Genomic DNA, 19,497 nt, shown 5'->3' with positions numbered 1-19,497 from the left:
TGACCAATTTATCTGGGTTTCACTTCTCTGTAGGATTTTTCCAGTACCAAAGGCCCCAGGAATCTCTCCCTTCTTAAAATTTAAGAATAGGATTTTTCTAATGAGCATGTGTAAGCCCTAATACTAATGTGAATGTGCACCATGTATCTGCATCTGGATTTTAAAGTGAAGAAGGGTCATTTATGCCAATTTTAACGTACAACTTTATTGAAAACACAGACTCAAGTAGAGAACCACATGTTTAAACAACAAACAGCAGGGTAGCTTACTCGTTTGACTTGGTTCATTAGAAGCTCAACACTAAAAATATCACAATCTGGACAGTAAGACAAATATCAACAAATGTGTTTTCACTTCTAATATTCATTTGGCATCCACAAATGATCCAGCTCAGAACAAGAGTTTGACAAGTTAACATCAGCATTAAAAATATAAGTTACAACACAGAACCAGACTGTGAACACCAAAGCACAAGTCAGGGATCTTTGGGAACATAAGGCTGATCAAGCGGCAGGTGGATGGGTAATCACATTAACTTTGTTGTTCCACCTCGGGATCGTTCTGATTGTCAATTTGGATCTGCAGTTGCTTAGCTAACTCTTCAAATTCATGGAATGCAGAAATAAGTGGCTCAAGACTGAAATCATCATCAATTAAAGCCATTGCTCCACTTTTTACAATATTACTGATATTCTGAAACATCTTAATAACAATCTGAATGTTATCATTTGTCTCTTCTACGTTAAAGAGACCCACAAATATGGCCAGAGCTTTGGCACTGAATAGTTTTTTTGCCACCATAGGATTGTCAGACAAATTCAACAGCATTTTCAGAACATGAAACTTTGTTCTTGCATTGCCCGTGGTTAATAAGGAGAGAAACCCGGACACATAATTGGCAATCAGTGTGTGATAGTCAGTAGTCATAGTGAGGTGCCTAAGCATCCTTATTCCAGTTAGCTGCTCAAGGGAATCCACACCATGGGCAAGAGTTTCTTCACACACCTGACATATGAATGTCTCAATCATGTTTAGATTTGGATAAGGTGGAGCCATATGAATCATGTTTTCCAAAAAACTTGTCCTAACTCGGGAGGACGGATAATTCAGCAAGGTTTCAATGAGCGAGACAACACCAGAATCTCGAATAAAATCTCGGGTGAACTGAGAAGCAGTTCTCATGCCCATTGCAATTTTAGATATCTCATGGATAAAAGGATCACGGATTTTATCCATTAGCAGAAGGAGTTCTTCAAACTCCACAGAACCAATTTTAAGCTCACACTGTATGCAGTTGCAAGACCAATTCTCAGGCTCTGCACTTTCCCTGGCCTTAAGATGTTCTCTAATTTCCTGAACTGAACGGTAGGAGGGATCATACTGAAATGAGAACTCAGGTTCAGGCTGATTAGGCTGAAGCAAAGATACCTGTTCCACCTCCTCTGGGCTACCTTCCCCATTCTTGGCCTGTGCCTCAGTATTTTCAGAAGACCCTTCGGGAATTCTAAAGGAACTTGCAGATGGAAAGCCAACCCCATAAGGACCAGGTCTGAATTCAACAGTAACCTCTTCCCAAGTTTGAGGCCTGGATGATGCATTAAGTTCCTCCTCAGCTGGATCTCTGAACCGGCAATTAGCCTTGTACACAGGAATGGGATTTAGGTCATAGCATGCCTCATCTCTATCCCAGAACCAAGACCCAAATATGGCCTCTTCTTCAGACTCAGGCCTGGTCTCTTCTCTGGCCATAGCCCCCAAACTGGGCTTTTCCTCAGCCCAGAACAAGGATCCACCAATGGCTCCCCCTTCTGCCCCCGGCTCAGATTCACAGATTGCCGAAGCTCCAGCTCCAGCCTCTAGACTAGACTCTTTTTCTGCCCAGAACCAGGACCCAATAATGACTTCCTCCTCAAACCTGGGGTCCTGTTTGGCCCTGTCACTGTTCTTAACATCTTTCTGGTTCCTGGGGTTCAAGATGTTATTTGGCTCTTCCTTGTCTCTGCGCCTGAATCTATTAGCCTCTTCTCCAGGCAAAAACCAAGACTCTTTATAGAATTCATCTTCGGACTCAGATTCAAAATAGTCCTCTCTCTTTGCCCTGGGTTTAGGTCTGATATCTGCCTCTTCCCTGCCTCTGGGCCTAAACAAATTATTGGTATTTTCTCCAGACCAAAAGCAGAATGGGCTGCCTGCCTCATCCTCAGACCCAGACCAAGTATCAATATAAGGCTCTTGTTTAGATCTGGGCCTGTACCTGGCATTAGTCTGATGTTTAGCCCTGTGCCTGGACCTGGCATTTGCCTCTTCCCTGGGCCATGACCTGATATTTGTCTCCTCTCCAGTCCAGAAAGAAGACATTGTAGAGGTTTCATCTGCTGACCAGAATCCAGACTCATTAGAGGTTTCCTCCCTGGCTCTGGGCCTGGGATAGCACCAAGAACCCATGTTACTCTCCTCCCCCAGTCCAAACCAGGGTTGGAGTCCATGGTGACCCTGAGTGCCAGGAAAGGTTTCACTGTCCATACTGACTAGTTCTCTATCCATAGACAGACTCTTAGATTTCGGAACTGATGCAGACCTAGCACTGACCAGTGGCCATGTGACAGCATTGCTAGGCAGTGCTCCCTCAGCCTGTGACATGGCCTCAGGACCAAATTCACTCTGGGCCCACACCTGGGCATCATCCTTAGGCCTTGTCCCAGGGATTGGCTTGGCCTCAGTTTTAGGACGAGCACCACCTACTGCCCTGGCATCAGTTTTAGGCCTGGCCCCAGTCATTACCGGGGCCTCAGTTTTGGGCCTTGCTCCAGTCATTGCCTGAATATCAGTTTTAGGTCTTGTTCCAGCCATTGACTGGGTTTCAGATTTGGGCCTTGCCCGAGACAAAGATTTAGTTTCAGTTTTGGGTCTTGCCCCAGGTGTTACTGGGACCTGGGGCCTAACTTTGGGTCTGACAACCAGAGGAACTTCCCGTTCTGGCTCAGCCCCTCCCACAACCTCTTCCCCAGGTTTCTTTTCAGCCTTTGCCTGAGCACCAGTGTCAACCTCTGCCCCAGTCATGGTACAAATTAGAGAGAAGGCTCAACTAAGACTGCCTACCAAAGCCTCAGTCTCAACAACAGTTCTGTCACAGAAATGTATCTTCACACTCTGATCTTTAGATGATCCAAGAGATACAGTGAGAAACAGGAGTAGGTCACCAATCTGGCAGATAATGAGGTTCCTACCCAAGCACAGTCTCAGTCAATACTATAGATAAAGCACAGAAGAGGCAAAACCAAGCTGGGGGAAGATGGACAGGTCCTAGGTGGGTGCAGACTATAGAGGGTGGTGGTCAGCAGCAACTCCAGCACCACCACAGCTGCAGCTGGAGGTGGATCTAGGAAGAGAGAACAAAATGGGGAATCAGTCTTATCAAATTGTGTTGCCTCTTGTAGAGACTTACACAGAGACTGGTACTCAACGGTGACTGGCTATGAAAAATCTCCCTGTCCCTCTTCCGTGCTGAAAAAGAGGGACAAAGAAGGGGTGGAAGTACAAATGCTAGAAATGGAGAGGCAGAGGAGCCCGAAAAACAGAGAGAAGTCACTCTTGGATGGTCTTTACTGCCCCCACCTAAAGTGAATCCATCCCATACCAACCTTCACAGATGTGGTGCAATTTCCCCTCCTTTCTGTGGTGAAGCAGAGTTAAGACCTACAGCCAACAACAGGGGGTCCTACAGACAGACAAACAAAAGAGAACAGGACTCAGTGCTTGCTAGACAGACACCCTGATACCTTAAAAAAAGAAAAAACAAACAAACAAACAAAAAACAAAACCAAAACCAAATCAGGCTCCATTTTGGTCTAAATGTCCTGTCCCCTGGCCTCAACTCTTAGGTCTTTCCCTGCAGGTCACAGTCAGACTTACATCTACTTCAACATTCCTAAGACCTCTTAAAGGAAATAAATAAAGGAGGCTGTGGGCAGTGGGCAATTGGGGGATCAGGAAAGTCATGGTGCACCCATTTGGATTAAAGCAACCTGCATTTTTTCTCCTCAGTAGCTGTTTCCTGTGTTTTTCCCTTTCTCACCAACGTCCAGAGATTTGAGAACGGCTCCTAGTCCTTCTCTTTCTTGCAAAATCCACCAGCCTTAAAGCAAGCCTATAGAAAAAGAGAAGAAAAGGTAAGACAATCAGGGAAAAACAGCAGTAGCTGAGCTCACTGACCAGACCAAAACCAAGGACAGGACCGATATCATGTGTCTTTCCCGATTTGGACACTACTGCTGGAACATTCTTGTTTTGTTTAGGCTGGATGCAGGATTCAGGAAGCAACAACACCTCTTGATGTCATACACTTCCCATTAGTCCCTTCTCCAATTCTGTGGATTTACCACTAGGGGCGCCACATCTCCTAGACCTGCGCAGCAGAAAATGGGGGAAGGGCGCAGCATGTTCTAGAAAGCAGGTTGCGAAGTGGTCTTTGAATTTATGACTCCGTCATCATCCCCAACCCATCTTTTCAGAGCCCAAATTGAGGAGGAAAGGAGAGAGGGGAAGAGGGAGGACGAGGACGGTGGAGGAAGCACCTACACTGTGAGAAGTGACATTGGGAGGCCCTACTGGATGCCCACCTGTTTTGGGCACAGTCACCCCCACCCCTTCGGAGTCTCCGTTCGCTGTCTGGTCCCCCACGCCCCGCACTGCCACACACCTCCAGAAATCCAGGCCATTTTCCTGCTCTTCTTTTCTCAAGCCTCTGGTCTACAGATGCTCACTGTGGCCTGTCAGAATATGCCAGACCTACCATGCAGACAGAAGACTTTGCCATCAAGCAGAGCCTGTGGGAGGGACAGCACCCAGGATGCGGGCACGAGCGCCCCTCTCCGGAATGGGAGCCCCAGTAGCCAAAGGCACTCCCCACCACCAGCTGAGCTGGTCACACAGCTGGACACCGCCCCCCAACACGGCTCCGCGGCCTCCTACCCCCAGCTCCCGCGCCACCATTTCTCCCACAGCCGCCTCCCCAACAACCCTCGCGGGCAGCAGACACCATGGAGGGCGGGGCGCGGGCGCGGGCGCCTGGGAAGCCGGTTGCCAGGACCCTCTGGACCATCAGACCCCCGCTGCTCAGGCCACCCCTCCGTCTGCAACCAGCCCGGGTCTCCGCCTGCTCACCGCCAGGGGTCTCCGGGCATTGCGTGCCACTCTGGGGAGCTACCACCCCACCCCTTTGGCACAGGGCTGAGGAGCTGCGGAAATATGGGAAAGCGGGGCTGCCGGGATGTGGAGGATGCAGGGCTGCGGGGGCTGCGGAGAAGCGGAGCTGCCAGGATGAGATGGAGGGATACAGGGCCGGGTCCGCAGTGCGTGACCGCTCCGCGCCCGCGACACACCCCCACTTGCCTGGCCAGGCACACCGCCCGGGTCGCTGGACTACCCTTGTCCCCTGTCCGCTCCCGGCTGTGCTCTATCCAGCGCAGCTCCACGTCTGTCAGGCTCCCACTGCTTGGCGCGCGAGCCGAACGGCAAAGTGGCGTCCCGCCCCCACGCCTCTGCACCACAGCGGACAGGGGCTGCGCAGGATGCGGCAGGCACCGCTCGCCTCGAGGGTGTCGGGAAGGGGGCGGAGGGATATGGCGCACTCGGCACGACGCCCCCTCCCAGGCCCACCGTAGTTCCGACCCGGAGTGGGCGGAGCCACAAACACTCCTCTTGGAGGGGAGGGCTGCGCAGGCAGCCTCTGCGGACCCCGCGCACACCAAGGCCGAGACCACCGCCACTTTTGTGTGGCTGCCAGTGTGTGTGGGAGGGGAAGGCTGAGGGCTTAGGGGCTCCGGGGACTTGGAGAGGGGCCAGGCGGGGGAGGAGGTCTGGACTTGGGGAGCTGGAGGGAGCAGCGGATGGATACTGAGCGGCCCCTTGGTGCATCTGCACCCCAGACCGAGGCTGCAGAGCCTGCCCCTCCCTGTACTCCCCCCTGTTCCCCCTGCTCTCCCTCCTTGCCTGACGCCAGTGGAAGGGGTGGGGGGGGGTTGTCAGGACTGCAGCCTGACAGGGGACAGGTGACCTAGCAACAGACAGCCAGGAAGGCTCTTGTTGGCTCTCCCATGTTTTTCTTTCACTGGTTCATGCAACCATGAAGGGGAGGAGGGAACTTCTCCCTCTAGGGGAACTGAAGTGGGGGCTCTCATTACATCCCCCACCTGCTGGCCCTGTTTCAAAAGGATCACCACATACCACACCACACCACCCGGCCTCCTAAAGCAACATGTTTGTGCAAACGATTCTGCCGCACTGAGTTTTGGCGTCCCCATCCCCGCCCAGCTCCATTCTAAGTAGGAACACATTGGGTTTGGTCATTTAGTGTTCTCCCAGCTGCCCAAGACAGGGGCTTTTCCCTTTTCCAGGTCGGTAGGGATTTACAGGGCATGAAAGAGTCCTGCCTCTTGCTGCCCCACAGCCACCTGTTAGACCCCAGTTTGGTTTTCTTGCCAGAGGTTCTCTCTTGCCAGCCATGTCCAAGCTCTCATGTTTGGCAGTGTGCGAATGTGGGAAGGATTCGAACCAGCATGGACCTCAGCCATAGCTACCTGCCTAGGTTCACTGTGACTCTTGGGAAGGACTTTCCAGACATTCTCAACACAGATACTTGGCTGCTTTTGAGTCTTCTTCTTTTACCCCACCCACCTCCTCAGCTTTTGATGCCCTCTTTTCTGTGCTTGCTATGTCTGACAAGCAGTAGTGGCATTAAACACAAGTTGAGGCTATTACTGTTGTCCATTTTAAAACTCGCCTAAGGGACTGGGGGGTGCCCGTTCTTCTGTAAATAAACCCCCAACCTATGCTCTCTTAGGAAGCCCAATAAGCTCGTTAGGATAAAAAAAAAATCTAAACGTCTGGTTATTCTTAGAGAAGATGGGGTTGGTATCCCAGGACAGACATGGCAGCTAGCAACTGTCTGTAACTACAGTTCCAGGGGCTCGACACCTTCTTCTTTCCTCTGTGGGTGCTGCATGACACAGATGCACTTACATAGTGGTGTAATGCAAGGACAACACTAGTATACATAAAATCAAAATAAACTTAAAACTCATTTAAGCACTGCCCTAGTGTTTTACAGAATAACCCTGCCCATGTCCACACCCAGAGCATGTATATATTACTTGGCCAAGGTGAACTGGGGTTGCAGTTGGAATAAGGTTATTAATTGGTTGAATTTAACATAAAATTATGCTGAATCATCCTGGCCAGTGTAATTGCAAAGCTACTTTTGCTTGACAGAGTGAAACTTAAGAGCCTATCTGAAGGAAACAGCATGAGATACTAAACCAGAAGGCCCATTCTTGGCCTTGAAGGTGGAAGAAAATGACCCATGGAATGTAGGCTCTCTTCAGAAAGTGGAAATACAACAAAAGATTCTTCCCTAGTATTTCTGTAGGAAAGGAGTTCTCTGAACACCTTTCCATTAGCCTCAATTTGTTTGTCTCTAGCCTCCAGGACTATAAAATAATAAATATGCGTTACTTTAAGCCACTACTTTTTTTTTAAGATACAGTAACCCCAGTTACACCTTTTTATGTTTAAGGAAAGCTGGATGAGAAATTATTTTTTTAAATGTGTCTGTGCTAAGCTCATTTTTCTTATTAATATTCCCTAAGCAATACAGTTTGTTTCCTTAGAATATATAGTGTAGTATTTTAAGTAATCTAGAATAGGTTAAATTATGCTGGAAGAAGTATATAGGGCATATGGAAATTCTCTGGTCTTTTATATAAGCAACTTGAGGGCCCACAGGTTTTGGCCAGAGCAGAGTCTAGAACCAGTGTGGTGTAGCTATTGAGAGAGCTTTTGTTTGTTATAGCAGCAGTAGGAAACTCATTTACTGTCTAGTGAATCCTTTACTCACTATCTTTACCTGGGTTTCAGTCTTTGAAGACCTATTGTGGGATCATTTCTCAACAATACAACCATCCCATCTTCTTTTCTCTCCTTTTGTTAAAGAAGTTTTGCAATCACCCTTGAAGCTTATCTTGGAGATTTCTGCTGCTTTTTCTTTTCTTTTTCCAACAACCACTGATATCTTCCTGTCTGAAAGGAAAACCTTATTTTTCTGTAATTCCATATCAGTTTTTATTTGCTAATATATATTTACTACAGCCTTAGATTTTAAGAAGTATCTGCAAATGATTTTATAAAGTATCTCAAGATACACTGATGTTGTCTATCACAGGAAGATCGCTTTATTTCTGCTGTTTAAATGGTGTTGCCTGGGCCTGGAAAGATGGCTCAGCAGTTTATAGCACTGTTGCTCTTCCAGAGAACCAGACTTTGGAGTTTAGTTCCCAGCACCCATCTATCTCTAAGCTGCCTGTAACTCCAGCTCCTTTTTGGCCTCTGGGAGCTTGTACATACACAGGGCATACCAACACACACATACATAAATAAAAAAATAAATCTTCAGGGACTGGAGAAATGTCTTAGTGGTTAAGAGCACTTGCCTCTCTGGCAGAGGACCCAGGTTATGTTCCTAGCACCCACATGGTGTCTTGTAACCCTCTGTAACTCCAGTTCCAGGGTATCCCATGCTGCCTTCTGAACCCTGCTGGCATAGTATACACATGGTGCAACTAGATACATGCAGGCAAAATACACATACACATAAAATAAAAATAAATCTTTAAAATAGTCTTCCCTGAATGGTGCAATATTTTTCTTTTCTCTTTCTATACAGTACAAACTCATTTGTCAATGAATAATACACTTGAGCAATGTGAGAGTTCCAATGGTGTGTTTGTGTCTGTATCTTTTTCGCATTCCCTTAACTGTTCTTTTCTTTAAAGCCACTAATGACTTAAGGCCACTGATACATTTCATTTAGTCAAGTGCATATGGTGTCTCTACTTTGTCTTAGATAGTGGAGATACAACAGAAGAAATAGCAAGCAGAAATAGCTAGAAATAGCTATTCTCATGGATACTACATCTACTCTTCTTTCATTTGATTTTTGGGTTTTGGATTTGGGGGGGGGCTTTTTTGAGATAGTGTCTCCCTGTAGCCCCTATGTAGATCAGACTGGCCTTGATCTCACAAAGACCCACCTGACTCTGCCTCCTCAGTGCTGGGAATAAAGCTCTGCACCACCATATCCAACTCTTATTCAATGTGAATCCTAAAAGTTCACAGACATTTGAAAATGATGCCAGCACAAGTTCCTCTTCTAATTCTAGGGGTTAGGCATCTTAAAATCCTGATTTATCTACCAAGGAGTGGTTCTACCAAAAGCTGACAGACTGAAATACCTATTAGAAATTTTGTTGTGAATTTATTTGGAAAACATGGACTACATTTGGTGAACATTTCCTGACTTGAGAGCAGCCTTACTATAAGCTCTGTGTATTAGAGCTTGTAATGATATTCCAAAATATAGACTATGTGTTGGCTATGATAAAACACCATGACCAAGGCAACTTATAGAAGGAAGAGTTCATTGGGCTTAAGTTTCCAGAGAGATAAGATTCCATCATGGCGGGGGAGGCATGGCAGGAAGCAGCCAGAGCAGAAAGCTGAGCACTCACATCTTCAATGGCAAACAGCAAAAAAGCAAACTCAAAATGAGGCAAAACTATCAACTCTCAAAGCCCAACCCCAGTGACATACTTCCTCTAGCATGGCCATACCTCCTAAAGGTTTCAAGACCCGCCCCAAAGCCTATGCGAACACTTCTCATTCAAACCACCAGAGACTAGTACAATAATGCACTATTACTGCATATATGTAGCATATGAAGAAACCATCCCATATAAGTTAAATTATAGCTAATGCCAGAGATCAAATAAAAGATTTAAACAGGGGCTGGCATACGCCTGTTTGATTTCTAAGCATTATTTATTACCTCTTGAAATAGCCATGGTTTTACTCCCTACTCCTTGTAGTAGCACCCCTGTATTCCTGAGATTCCCTGAAATCTAAATTTCAGGAATACGACAGTAACAAAACAAAAAATCATTAAGTTCTGGCACAGGGGCAGCTGTGCTGGCTCACCATTCTTGTCACTCTATCCCAACCCCTTTCCAACCCCTCCCTGGTTGTGAAATGACATAGTAGCATATCCCTTCCCTGTGCAACTTGTGTCATGTCTTCTTGCCCCTGTCAATCACAGGGACACAGAGCTATTTTTACCTATTTTTCTTAATGGCATATGATGTTGAGCATCTATTAAGTAGGCTCATTTGCCATCTGTGTATCCTTTTTGGCCAGGTATTTATTGATAACTTGCCAATTTTAAAATTATGTTGATTTTCCCCATTATGTTTCAAGTTTTATTGATGCATGTAGAATAATGAAACTAGATTCCCACAACTCACCATGCAGAGAACTCAACTCCAAATGGGTCAAGGCCCCCAACATAAGACCTGATACCCCAAATATGACAGAGGAGATAGTAGAGAATATGCTGTAATTTACTGTCACAGAAAAGGGCTTTCTGGACAGGACACATAACGCAGGCATTAAGACCAATGAGACCTCATGAAATGAAAAAGCTCCTGTACAGCAAAAAATGCCATCATTCTAGTGAAAAGGAAGCCTAAAGAATGGTAAAAAAAATCTTTACTGGTTATTATCTAGAGTGTACAAAGAATTTTAAAAACCAACCAAACAAGAAAAAAACAATCCAATTTAAAATGGGGAATGGAAATAAACAGAGATCTTGAAAGGTGAACTACAAATAGCTGAGAAACTCTTAAAAATGTTCAACATCCTTAGCCATCAGGGAAATGCAAATTAAAACCACTTTGAGATTTCATCCTACCTTAGCAGATATGGGGAAAGGGAAACACTGCTGGTGGGAGTGCAAACAGGTGCAGCCACTGTGGAAATCAGTGTAGCACTTCCTCAAAATGCTGGACATAGATATACCACATGACCTAGCTATACCTCTCTTGGGCATATACCCTACTACAGAGATACTTGTTCATCCCTGTTCATTGCTGCTCTATTCACAATAGCCAGGAAATGGAAACTGATGGATGGATAATGAGAATGTGGTAAATTTGCACAATGGAATATTATTCAGGTGTCACGAAAAATGAAATTATAAAGTTCACAGGTAAATGGAGATGAAAACAATCATTCTGAGGTAACCCAGATCCAGACGAACAAATGTCATATATTTTCTTTAATTTGTAGATACTAGCTTTTAATCTTTAGATATGTGTTTCATTTGGAATACCCATAGAGGCCAGGAAATTAGTAAGGGGCCATAGGGTGGGGGTGGGGCTTTCAAGGAAGAGGAGATATAACACAATGGTATAAGGGAGAAAAGGTAAATAATGGAGTAAGAAGGGCTAGATGGGGTGGGCGCTAGGAGGTCAAGGACAGAATACAAGTAGGGACAACTAATTCTTTTGACAATTTCATACAATGTGTTTTGGTCATGTTCCTCCCCAACTCCTTCTCTTAACTCCTCCCAGATATACCCTAGCTCCCTATCCTCCCAACTTCATGTCCTTTTTTTTTTTTAATAGTTCATCGACTCTAATTTGTGCTGTCCATATGCTTACTATGTCTTCTTAGTATGTACTGGAGTCAGGTAAACATGTCTTCCAAGAGTATTTATTTTCAATACTAAGAAATTTTGCTTCACGGTCCTAGTTTATTTTTTCTAGTTTTCTCATTTTTTCACCATGGATGAGCATTCAAATATGTCAAAATTTTCCAACTATTGAAATAATTAAGCATAAGAGTACTATGGTAGTCTAGAAGCTGTCTTTAATGACCCAGTGAAGGAAAATAATCAGAATAAGAAAAATAAAATAGACTCTCTTCCAAAGAAAGAAAGAGAAAAAAGCATCAGATGTTCAGGTAGGATATCTGAAAAGTACAAAAAAGGGAGGAACAACTCATGGAGAAAAGGCCAAGCTGAACATAGCTCCACCTCCAGGGCTTCACAGGGGCAGTAAGAGGAAGCAGAAGTGAGCCAGATGGCCCTGGGGAAAGGAGACTATGACTCTTACCTTCAGGACAAGCCCACAGATACCACAAGCCTCAAAACCACTTGTTGATTTGGGTGATGCATTGACTCCTCTGGTATACTAGTCAGCAGTGGAGAGAAGTACCATTCTATCACTCTATATGATTCATTGAGCAGGGTCAAGACAGCATCTTGATGGAAAACATGGTTTGAAACAGCTACACTGGGGGACTAGGAATGGGGAACAACCACAAGGCAGGGAGGTAGAATTTAGTCTACCACAACCCTAGGTCAAGAAAGAGCCCCCGGGGGAAGTTGTGAAGAACTTGAGGGCCAGACATTAACAGGGCAAAGGTACAGGCAGAAAGAGGCTCAGCTCAGGCAGTAAAGTGCACTGGGAAAGGCAGGCCTTCTCAGAGACACAGGGAGCACGTCTCATTAACTGAGAATAACCCAGGAGTTAGAGGCCCCTAAGCCTCATCTTAGCAGGTGGATCAACCTCTGGGTCACCTATCTGCCTTCTACTGCTTAGGAGTCTTAAAACTATGAAGTTCAAGTAGTCTGTTTGACACCCACAGCTTCAACCCTCCAGTAGGTTGATTAATACTTAGGAGATCATGAAAGTATAAAGACAGGTCCTGTGTCTGTAGAGATCTCAATGTTGTGGTTGCTTCTCACACTCTCAATGCAGTTAGAAAACACACCCCAGCTAGAATTCTAGCCACTCTAAGGGGTACAAGCTGGGGAGTATAGGAAGGGTAAGACAACCTGACAATCCCACAGATGTGCAAAATTAAGCGTGGCCAGCAGAGGGCCTTGGAATGCGAAGGGGGAACTACTAAACAGTAGATCTAGTAGAAATGGGACACACTTGTCCAAGGGAAGTTCAGTATCCAGCATCAACCATAGGAAAGGTTAAGAGTTGGCAATTTCCACTAATCCTCCCCCCCATGAATATAACTGAAATTCTCCAATTTTTGAGGACCTAGAAAGAAGTCGCTTCAACTTTTTCCTCCCTTGTGCTTCTTTTTTTCCATTTCACTACACTTCTGACAATATTTTTACTTCATTTTATTGTAAAAATTTTTATTTGGGGTGGAAAAAAGGGCATGATAGCACTGCTGAAGACAGGGCAGAAAGACTGTAAGAGCCAGAGGTTGCGGAAGACGGCTATGAAACAGTTTTCCAGACATGACAGGACTAGTGCACATAAGGGCTCCTAGTAGCTATGACAGCATGCAAGGCCTGCACAAGCTCAGGCCAGGCAAAACTCCAGCATGAAAGGCAGAAGGGCTCATGAGACCCCACCCCAGCTGAGGAGCCATGGGCAGTTGGTGGCTGCTGGGGGAAGGAGAGTCAATTTTCTTCAGAGGTACAACCTCTGGTAGCTTGCCTATGTACTGGCAGCACTAACTGGTCTTGGTGGGTTAAGAAAAAGGGGGACATGTGGTTCAGAAGAAGTGGTGAGACATATGGGAGGAATTGGGTTAGAAAGAGTGGAGGATGGATTTGATCAAAACACTTTGTATACTTGTATGGAATTCTCAAATAATAAATAAAAATATATTTAAATTTTAAATTAGAAGTCTTTTTATTCACTTTCTTATATTCATCTAATTTACTTATGATTCTTTTGATTATTGGGCAATCTTTTCTTTTTAAATTTTGTCCCTTGTGAGGGCTGGAGAGATGGCTCAGCGGTTAAGAGTATTGGATGCTCCTGTAGAGGACCCAGGTTCAATTCCCAGCACCTAGATGGCAGCTAACAACTGTCTGTAACTCAAGTTCCGGGGGAATCCAACACCATCTTCTGACCTCCGAGGGCACTGTATGACACAGGTACACTTAAACACATGCAGGCAATGCACTCATAAAATAAAATAAAAATAAAATATTTAAACAATTTCCCTTGTTTTATCCTTTTTTCCCTCTCTGCTAACACTTTAGTAGTTTTTTGTCATTGTTTTTCTTTGATCCAGGTTTTTGTTTTTCATTCCCCTTCCTTTTATTTATTTATTGTTTCACATTTTTCTTATCCACTTGTGTGTGTGTGTGTGTGTGTGTGTGTGTGTGTGTGTGTGTGCGGCCATGTGAGAAACAAAGATCCTCACTTTGTAATAAGAATACTGTCGACTCAGAGTAGTGAATAGTGAAGCAAATCATTTTCTGGCTTCGCAAAGTTGGGTGTCAGCTCAGAACAGCAGGTGTGATTATTGAAGCAGAGACCACTCTATCATGCAGAATCCATGAGCCTATGACCCTTTCTCCCTTTACTCATAAACTGAGTAATCAGGAGGTTGCAATCTTGCTTGACAGCTAGGTCTTATCTTTCCCTTTGTCTTTGTCTTAACAGCAACAAAATAGTGCATGCATTTCATCTCTTCATTTTACTTTGTCTATTTTTATTTGTTTATTTAAAGATCTATTTTTTTATGTTTGTGTATGTATGTGTGTGTGTCTGTCTGTGTCTGGGTGTGTGTATGACATGTGCTTGTGGGTGTCTGTGGAGGCCAGAAAGCAGCATTCAATTCCATGGAGCTGGAGTAAGCAGGCAGTTGTGAGCTGCCAGACATAGATGCTGGAACCAAACTTGGATCCTCTGGAAGAGCAGGAAGTACTCTTAAGTGCTAAGGCATCTGGACCAGTCCCACATCCATTCTAAACTTCTAGCTTGAGTAGGGGTGTAGCTTAGCAGAGTTTGGTTGGGGAAGGATAGCTAGACTAGCAGAATTTAGCAAGGGTTCAGTGTTTTCTGTTTGTTTGTGGACCTAAGCTGGCTCAAGGCACTTTTGAAAATGAATCATTAGATACTATTTCTTACAGTCAGAAGGCAACCCAAGGAAGTCAGATCTCTTCTTCCACTAATGTGGGACCCAGGAGAAGATTCAAACTCAGACTGGGAAGCAGGCACCTTTACCCACTGGACCATCTCTCTGGACCCACTTCTAGTTATCTAATATTTAAACTTTCTTATTATTGGCAATTTGGGTTTGTTTGGTGTTTTTCTTCATTATCTTGTCTAATCTCTTTCTTTTTTTCTTCTTCCCTTTCACCTCCTTTACTTTTTCTTTTCAATTATTTAACCTGGCATCTCTTATGTTTCTCTCCTTTCCTTGCATCATCCCCTCACACCTTTCATTCACTATTTCTACATTTATCCTAAATGATATTTAATTTCAGAGTACATTCAATATTAGTTTTCCCATTTGGGGGGGTTGTGGTCACTGGTGATGTAGTAGTGAGATCTGATCAATTTTAGTGCATTTCTATATCTTGTAAAGTTTGTAGTTATTGCTATTAGAACTGTTTTCTCCTCACCAAACTGTACTGGGCATTAAGCCCTCAAGAATGTGCTGGTCAATAAGAAAACCTCCAAAGATCAGAGTAAAATGGTAGATTAGAAGCCACATCAATATGACTCCATAAAAGAAAACAGAATGGTACACAATAATCTCTATTCCTGGAAGAGACAATAGCAGTAAACAAACTTACCAAGCCAGGTGAGACCTCCACGGAGGAGCAGGCAGGAAGAGCCACAAACCTACCCCACCATACCAAGTGCCTATGGCAAGGCCAATGGAAAACTCCAAGGGAGAGCTTCCCTCACACACATTGGCACTACAGAAAAGTTAGCTGGATGACCAAGGATTGGATACACAACCATCAGTGATGCCAGGGAACTGAGGAAGTTGAAGAAGAGCCCCAGTTCTAATGTACGATACTCCAGCTGAGATCAGTTGGAACCATTAGGCAATGGCTTACATTCCAACACACACACACACACACACACACACACACACACACACACACACATACACACCAACAACATGAAGCATCTCAAGGGAATAGCTCCATCAGATGCTGGAACTGAGCTAGTCCAAAGACCCTGGGCCTCGCCCTGGGATGATAACCCTGGGATCAACCATAGCTCTGGAGGTTGGAGATGAAATGTGATACAAGGATGAGGCAATCTTTCCATCAAGGCTGCTGCTGAGCTCACCGAGAACCCTCAGGAAATACTACTGCCCTCCTTCCCTTCCTTCCTCCAAATGCCAAGGATGACCCTAAGAAAACCATTTCTTCAGAGCCCAAAGGTAGATGGAACACGGGGCCTCATACACTTCCATGGGCAGAGAGCCCAGAATCACTTCTGGTTATGGAGGCCATGTTGAGAATCATACTGCTCAGTTTAGTGTAATTGTGCCAGAAGCTCATTCCAAAAGCTAGCTGTTCTAAACTCCACTAGGAAAATATATATACTAAATACAGTTTTACAGTTTTGAACTGGAATAGCAAATTGCATCTCCCCAGTCAGCGTATTTTGCTGCATGAAGCATCACAGGGAAAGAAAGAATTCAAAACTCATCCACTAAGGAAGAAATACTGACTGATGTGATATTTTAAAATCAAATATATCTATATTATTGTCTATTTTGTTATATGAATTTTTATTTTTATCATCTGCTAACTCGCATAAATTATCTTATAATGCTCTTTCTTTAGTTCATGCATTGCTGAGTTGGGTTTTATGACTGTAGATTTATCCACTTGTTTTCCTGTTGTACATTCTACAATTTTTCCTACACAACTCATGCTTTCCCTTTCAGATCTCGTTTCCTCTTTCTCTCTTCTGCATCTCATCTTTTCTTTTCTTCTTAATTATAATCTTTTGTAGCTTTAATAGTCTAAATTCTGTGGACCATAACAGTATCTTGACTTTATACTACTTTTCACATCTCATTTTTTTCCCTCAGTTGATCGGATAGTTATCTCTTACCTTACTTATCTTCAACTCTATTTTATTAACTAATATTATAGCATACACCATATGATCCTTTTTTGCTTACTCTCCAACTGTTATTGAAGTTAAAGGAATGGCATTTTTAACTGATTAATATGACATTTGCATGGTGGGCTTATTCAGTAGTTATGGTTGCTTGTGCTTTGCTATTCTACTCTGGGAGTAATATGGGGGTCATACCAGGCTCCCTGAGCACATGAATTGATGGTTTAACTTCTTGACTTAATACCAAACCCTACTTGAACATTGCTAATACTTAAACTGAAAGAATACAGTTGATTAAAATAAATCCAATGAACAAAATAACCCCAGATTCAGAAATCCCAATGCAATAATATAAAAAGTATGAAAATTCAAGAAAGTGAAACACCCTCCTCTGAAAAGTAGCAGTTTCATAGTAATGGCTCCTAATGAGAGTGAAATAGATACAATCCCAAAGGATTTTAAAAGAATGGTTAAGAGAATTGCTAATGAAGTCAGAAAAGATCCAAATAAACTCCCAAATGAATTAAAGAGAATACAACTAAATAGCTGAATGAAGTAAGTCAATACAAGCTATGAAAGACATAGTGCTAGGCATGGTAGAATGTGTCTGTAATCCAACTACTTGGAAGGTAGACAGAGGAGGAGGGAGTTCAAGGCCAGCCTCATGCATAGTGATGTCAATGCCAACTTGAACTATATGTGTGATGGTTTGAATGAAAATGTTCCCCCATAGGCTCCAAGTATTTGGATACTTGGTCCCCAGTTCATGGTGATATCTGGAGAGACTCATGGAACCCTTGGCAAATGTGGCCAGGCTGGAAGAAGCATGTCACTAGGGATGGGCATTGAGAGTTCTTAAGCCTTGCCAGATTTCCAGTTTCTCTCTGCTTCCTGTGCCTGCCTAAAGATGTGATGCTTGGCTTTCCACTCCTCTGGTCACCCTCTGCCACCATGTCTCCCCAGCATGACAGACTCTTACTCTTCTGGAACTGTAAGCCAAATAAACTCTTCCTTTTATAAGTTGCCTTGGTCACAACTTATAGCAACTTCTGTTGCTTTTATCACAGCAGCAGAAAAGTAACTAACACAAAGATACCAGAGAGAGAGAGAGAGAGAGAGAGAGAGAGAGAGAGAGAGAGATATCTGAAAAAAACATCAACTTGAAAAATGAGAAATAAAATGCTCAGTAAGTAAAAAAGATACAGTAGAAAGCCTCATCAAGACACTAGGTCATGTGAAATGGAAGGCAGAATATCAGGATGAAATATAACATAGATGAACTAGAACATTTAGATATCAACAAAGATAAAATAATAAAAAATATGAAGACAGTATGTGAATTTTCTGGAACACCATTAAAAGACCAAATTTATGAATCATATGGATAGGAGAAAGAACATCAGGCTAAAGACCTAACAACATATTCAATAAAATCATAGCAGAAAAATCCCCAAATCTAGATAAAGAGATGAGCACCCAGAATCAGAAGGCATTTAGAACATGAAACAGACAAGGTCAGAAAAGAGCCTTCCATGCCATGCTCAAGACATTAAACATAGAGTACAAAGAAGAATATTGAAAACCGGCAAGAGAGAAGTGTGAAGGCACATGTAAAGACAAACCCTTCAGAATTGTATTATCTCTCAACAGAAATTCTAAAAGCCAGGAGAGCATGGAAGGATGTAATCTAAGCAACCGAGATTATTGTATTCAGAAAAACTGTTGTGGATTGAATGTGAAATGTCCTTCATAGGCTCATGTGTTTGAACAACTGGGCCCCAGTTGGCAGTGCTTTGTGGGAAGTCTGTGGAGCTTTTAGGAGGTGAATCCTTACTAGAGGAAGTGGGTCACAGTCTTTCTTGCCTGGCCCGACTTCCTCTCTATTTCCTGTCCGTGGATGCAGTATGACCCATCAGCTTCTTGCTCTCATCAATATGCCTCCCAGTCCTATTACTATGTCTTCTCTGCCATAATGAACTGAATCCCTCTCAAAATGGAAGCCAAAATAAACCAATTCTCCCTTAAGTTGCTTTGTCAGAGTATTTTATCACAGGACTGAGAGAGTAAACAAGAAAATATCTGGCATTACTAAAGGAGAAAAAATATGACCACTAACCCAGGACCACAGAAGGTATTTGCAGGAATCCTCAAACTGAAGAATGAATCATACTAGAAAAGTAATGAAGTAAATGTGGAACAGGAAGACACACACACACACACACACACACACACACACACACGCACACAAAAGAAACCCAACAAAATGATAGGAATTAATACATACCCTTCAACCCTTCAATAATAACTTTGAATATTAATGAACTAAATTCACAAATCAAAATACCTACTAACAGATTGGATTTTTTTTTTAAAAAAAAAGAACCCATAAATTTGTTTACTCCAGGAAACACACCTTACCATCAACAACAAATTTAATGTTAGGATGAATAGATGGCAAAAGATATTCCAAGCAAATAGAACTAGAAAGCAAGCAGGGGTCACTGTTATGATGTGCAACAAAAGAGATTTTGTGCCAAAATTAGTCAGAAGAGATAAATAAGGACACTCATTACTGAGTAAGTGAACAGAGCATCAACATAATATTAAAATTTTCAACATTTATGTGTTGAACACCAGTGCAATTTAATAAAAAATACTACTGGAAATAAAAGCCCAAATTAAATGTAACAGAGTAATAATGCGTGATTTCAATATCCCACTCTCACTAGTAGATAGATCATACCAACATAAA

At 43.5% G+C, this 19,497-nt stretch overlaps 2 protein-coding genes across 13 annotated transcripts in view; both read right to left on the bottom strand.

Annotated features, from left to right (window-relative positions):
* The window catches only part of Bhlhb9 (basic helix-loop-helix family member b9), a 47,792-nt gene extending 43,658 nt beyond the window's left edge, over positions 1-4,134 (bottom strand). For 9 of the 12 annotated variants that reach the window (XM_029558045.1, XM_029558055.1, XM_029558046.1 and 6 more), the window contains exon 1: positions 3,228-3,318. The gene's annotated coding sequence lies outside the window, so the exon portion shown is untranslated. Of the gene's footprint in view, positions 1-3,227; positions 3,319-3,641; positions 3,719-4,075 lie in introns of those variants that run through there. The other 3 variants (XM_029558053.1, XM_029558054.1, XM_029558060.1) reach the window with 1 other exon arrangement.
* On the bottom strand, positions 348-3,228 carry Gprasp2 (G protein-coupled receptor associated sorting protein 2). Its single transcript, XM_017795295.1, has one exon. The coding sequence runs from the start codon at positions 3,058-3,060 to the stop codon at positions 532-534; it is 2,529 nt and encodes an 842-aa protein (XP_017650784.1). The 5' UTR covers positions 3,061-3,228; the 3' UTR covers positions 348-531.
* Positions 4,135-19,497: the final 15,363 nt, after the last annotated feature.

Source organism: Nannospalax galili, unplaced genomic scaffold, assembly GCF_000622305.1.
Source record: "Nannospalax galili isolate Female #2095 unplaced genomic scaffold, S.galili_v1.0 scaffold1188, whole genome shotgun sequence".
Classification (NCBI taxonomy): Eukaryota; Metazoa; Chordata; class Mammalia; order Rodentia; family Spalacidae; genus Nannospalax; species Nannospalax galili.
Note: the sequence above shows the minus strand (reverse complement) of the source record. Positions and strands in the feature narration are given on the sequence as shown.

Bases quoted from the DNA above. Each gene is read 5' to 3' on its own strand.
- Gprasp2 (XM_017795295.1), bottom strand. From the start codon at position 3,060: ATGACTGGGGCAGAGGTTGACACTGGTGCTCAGGCAAAGGCTGAAAAG.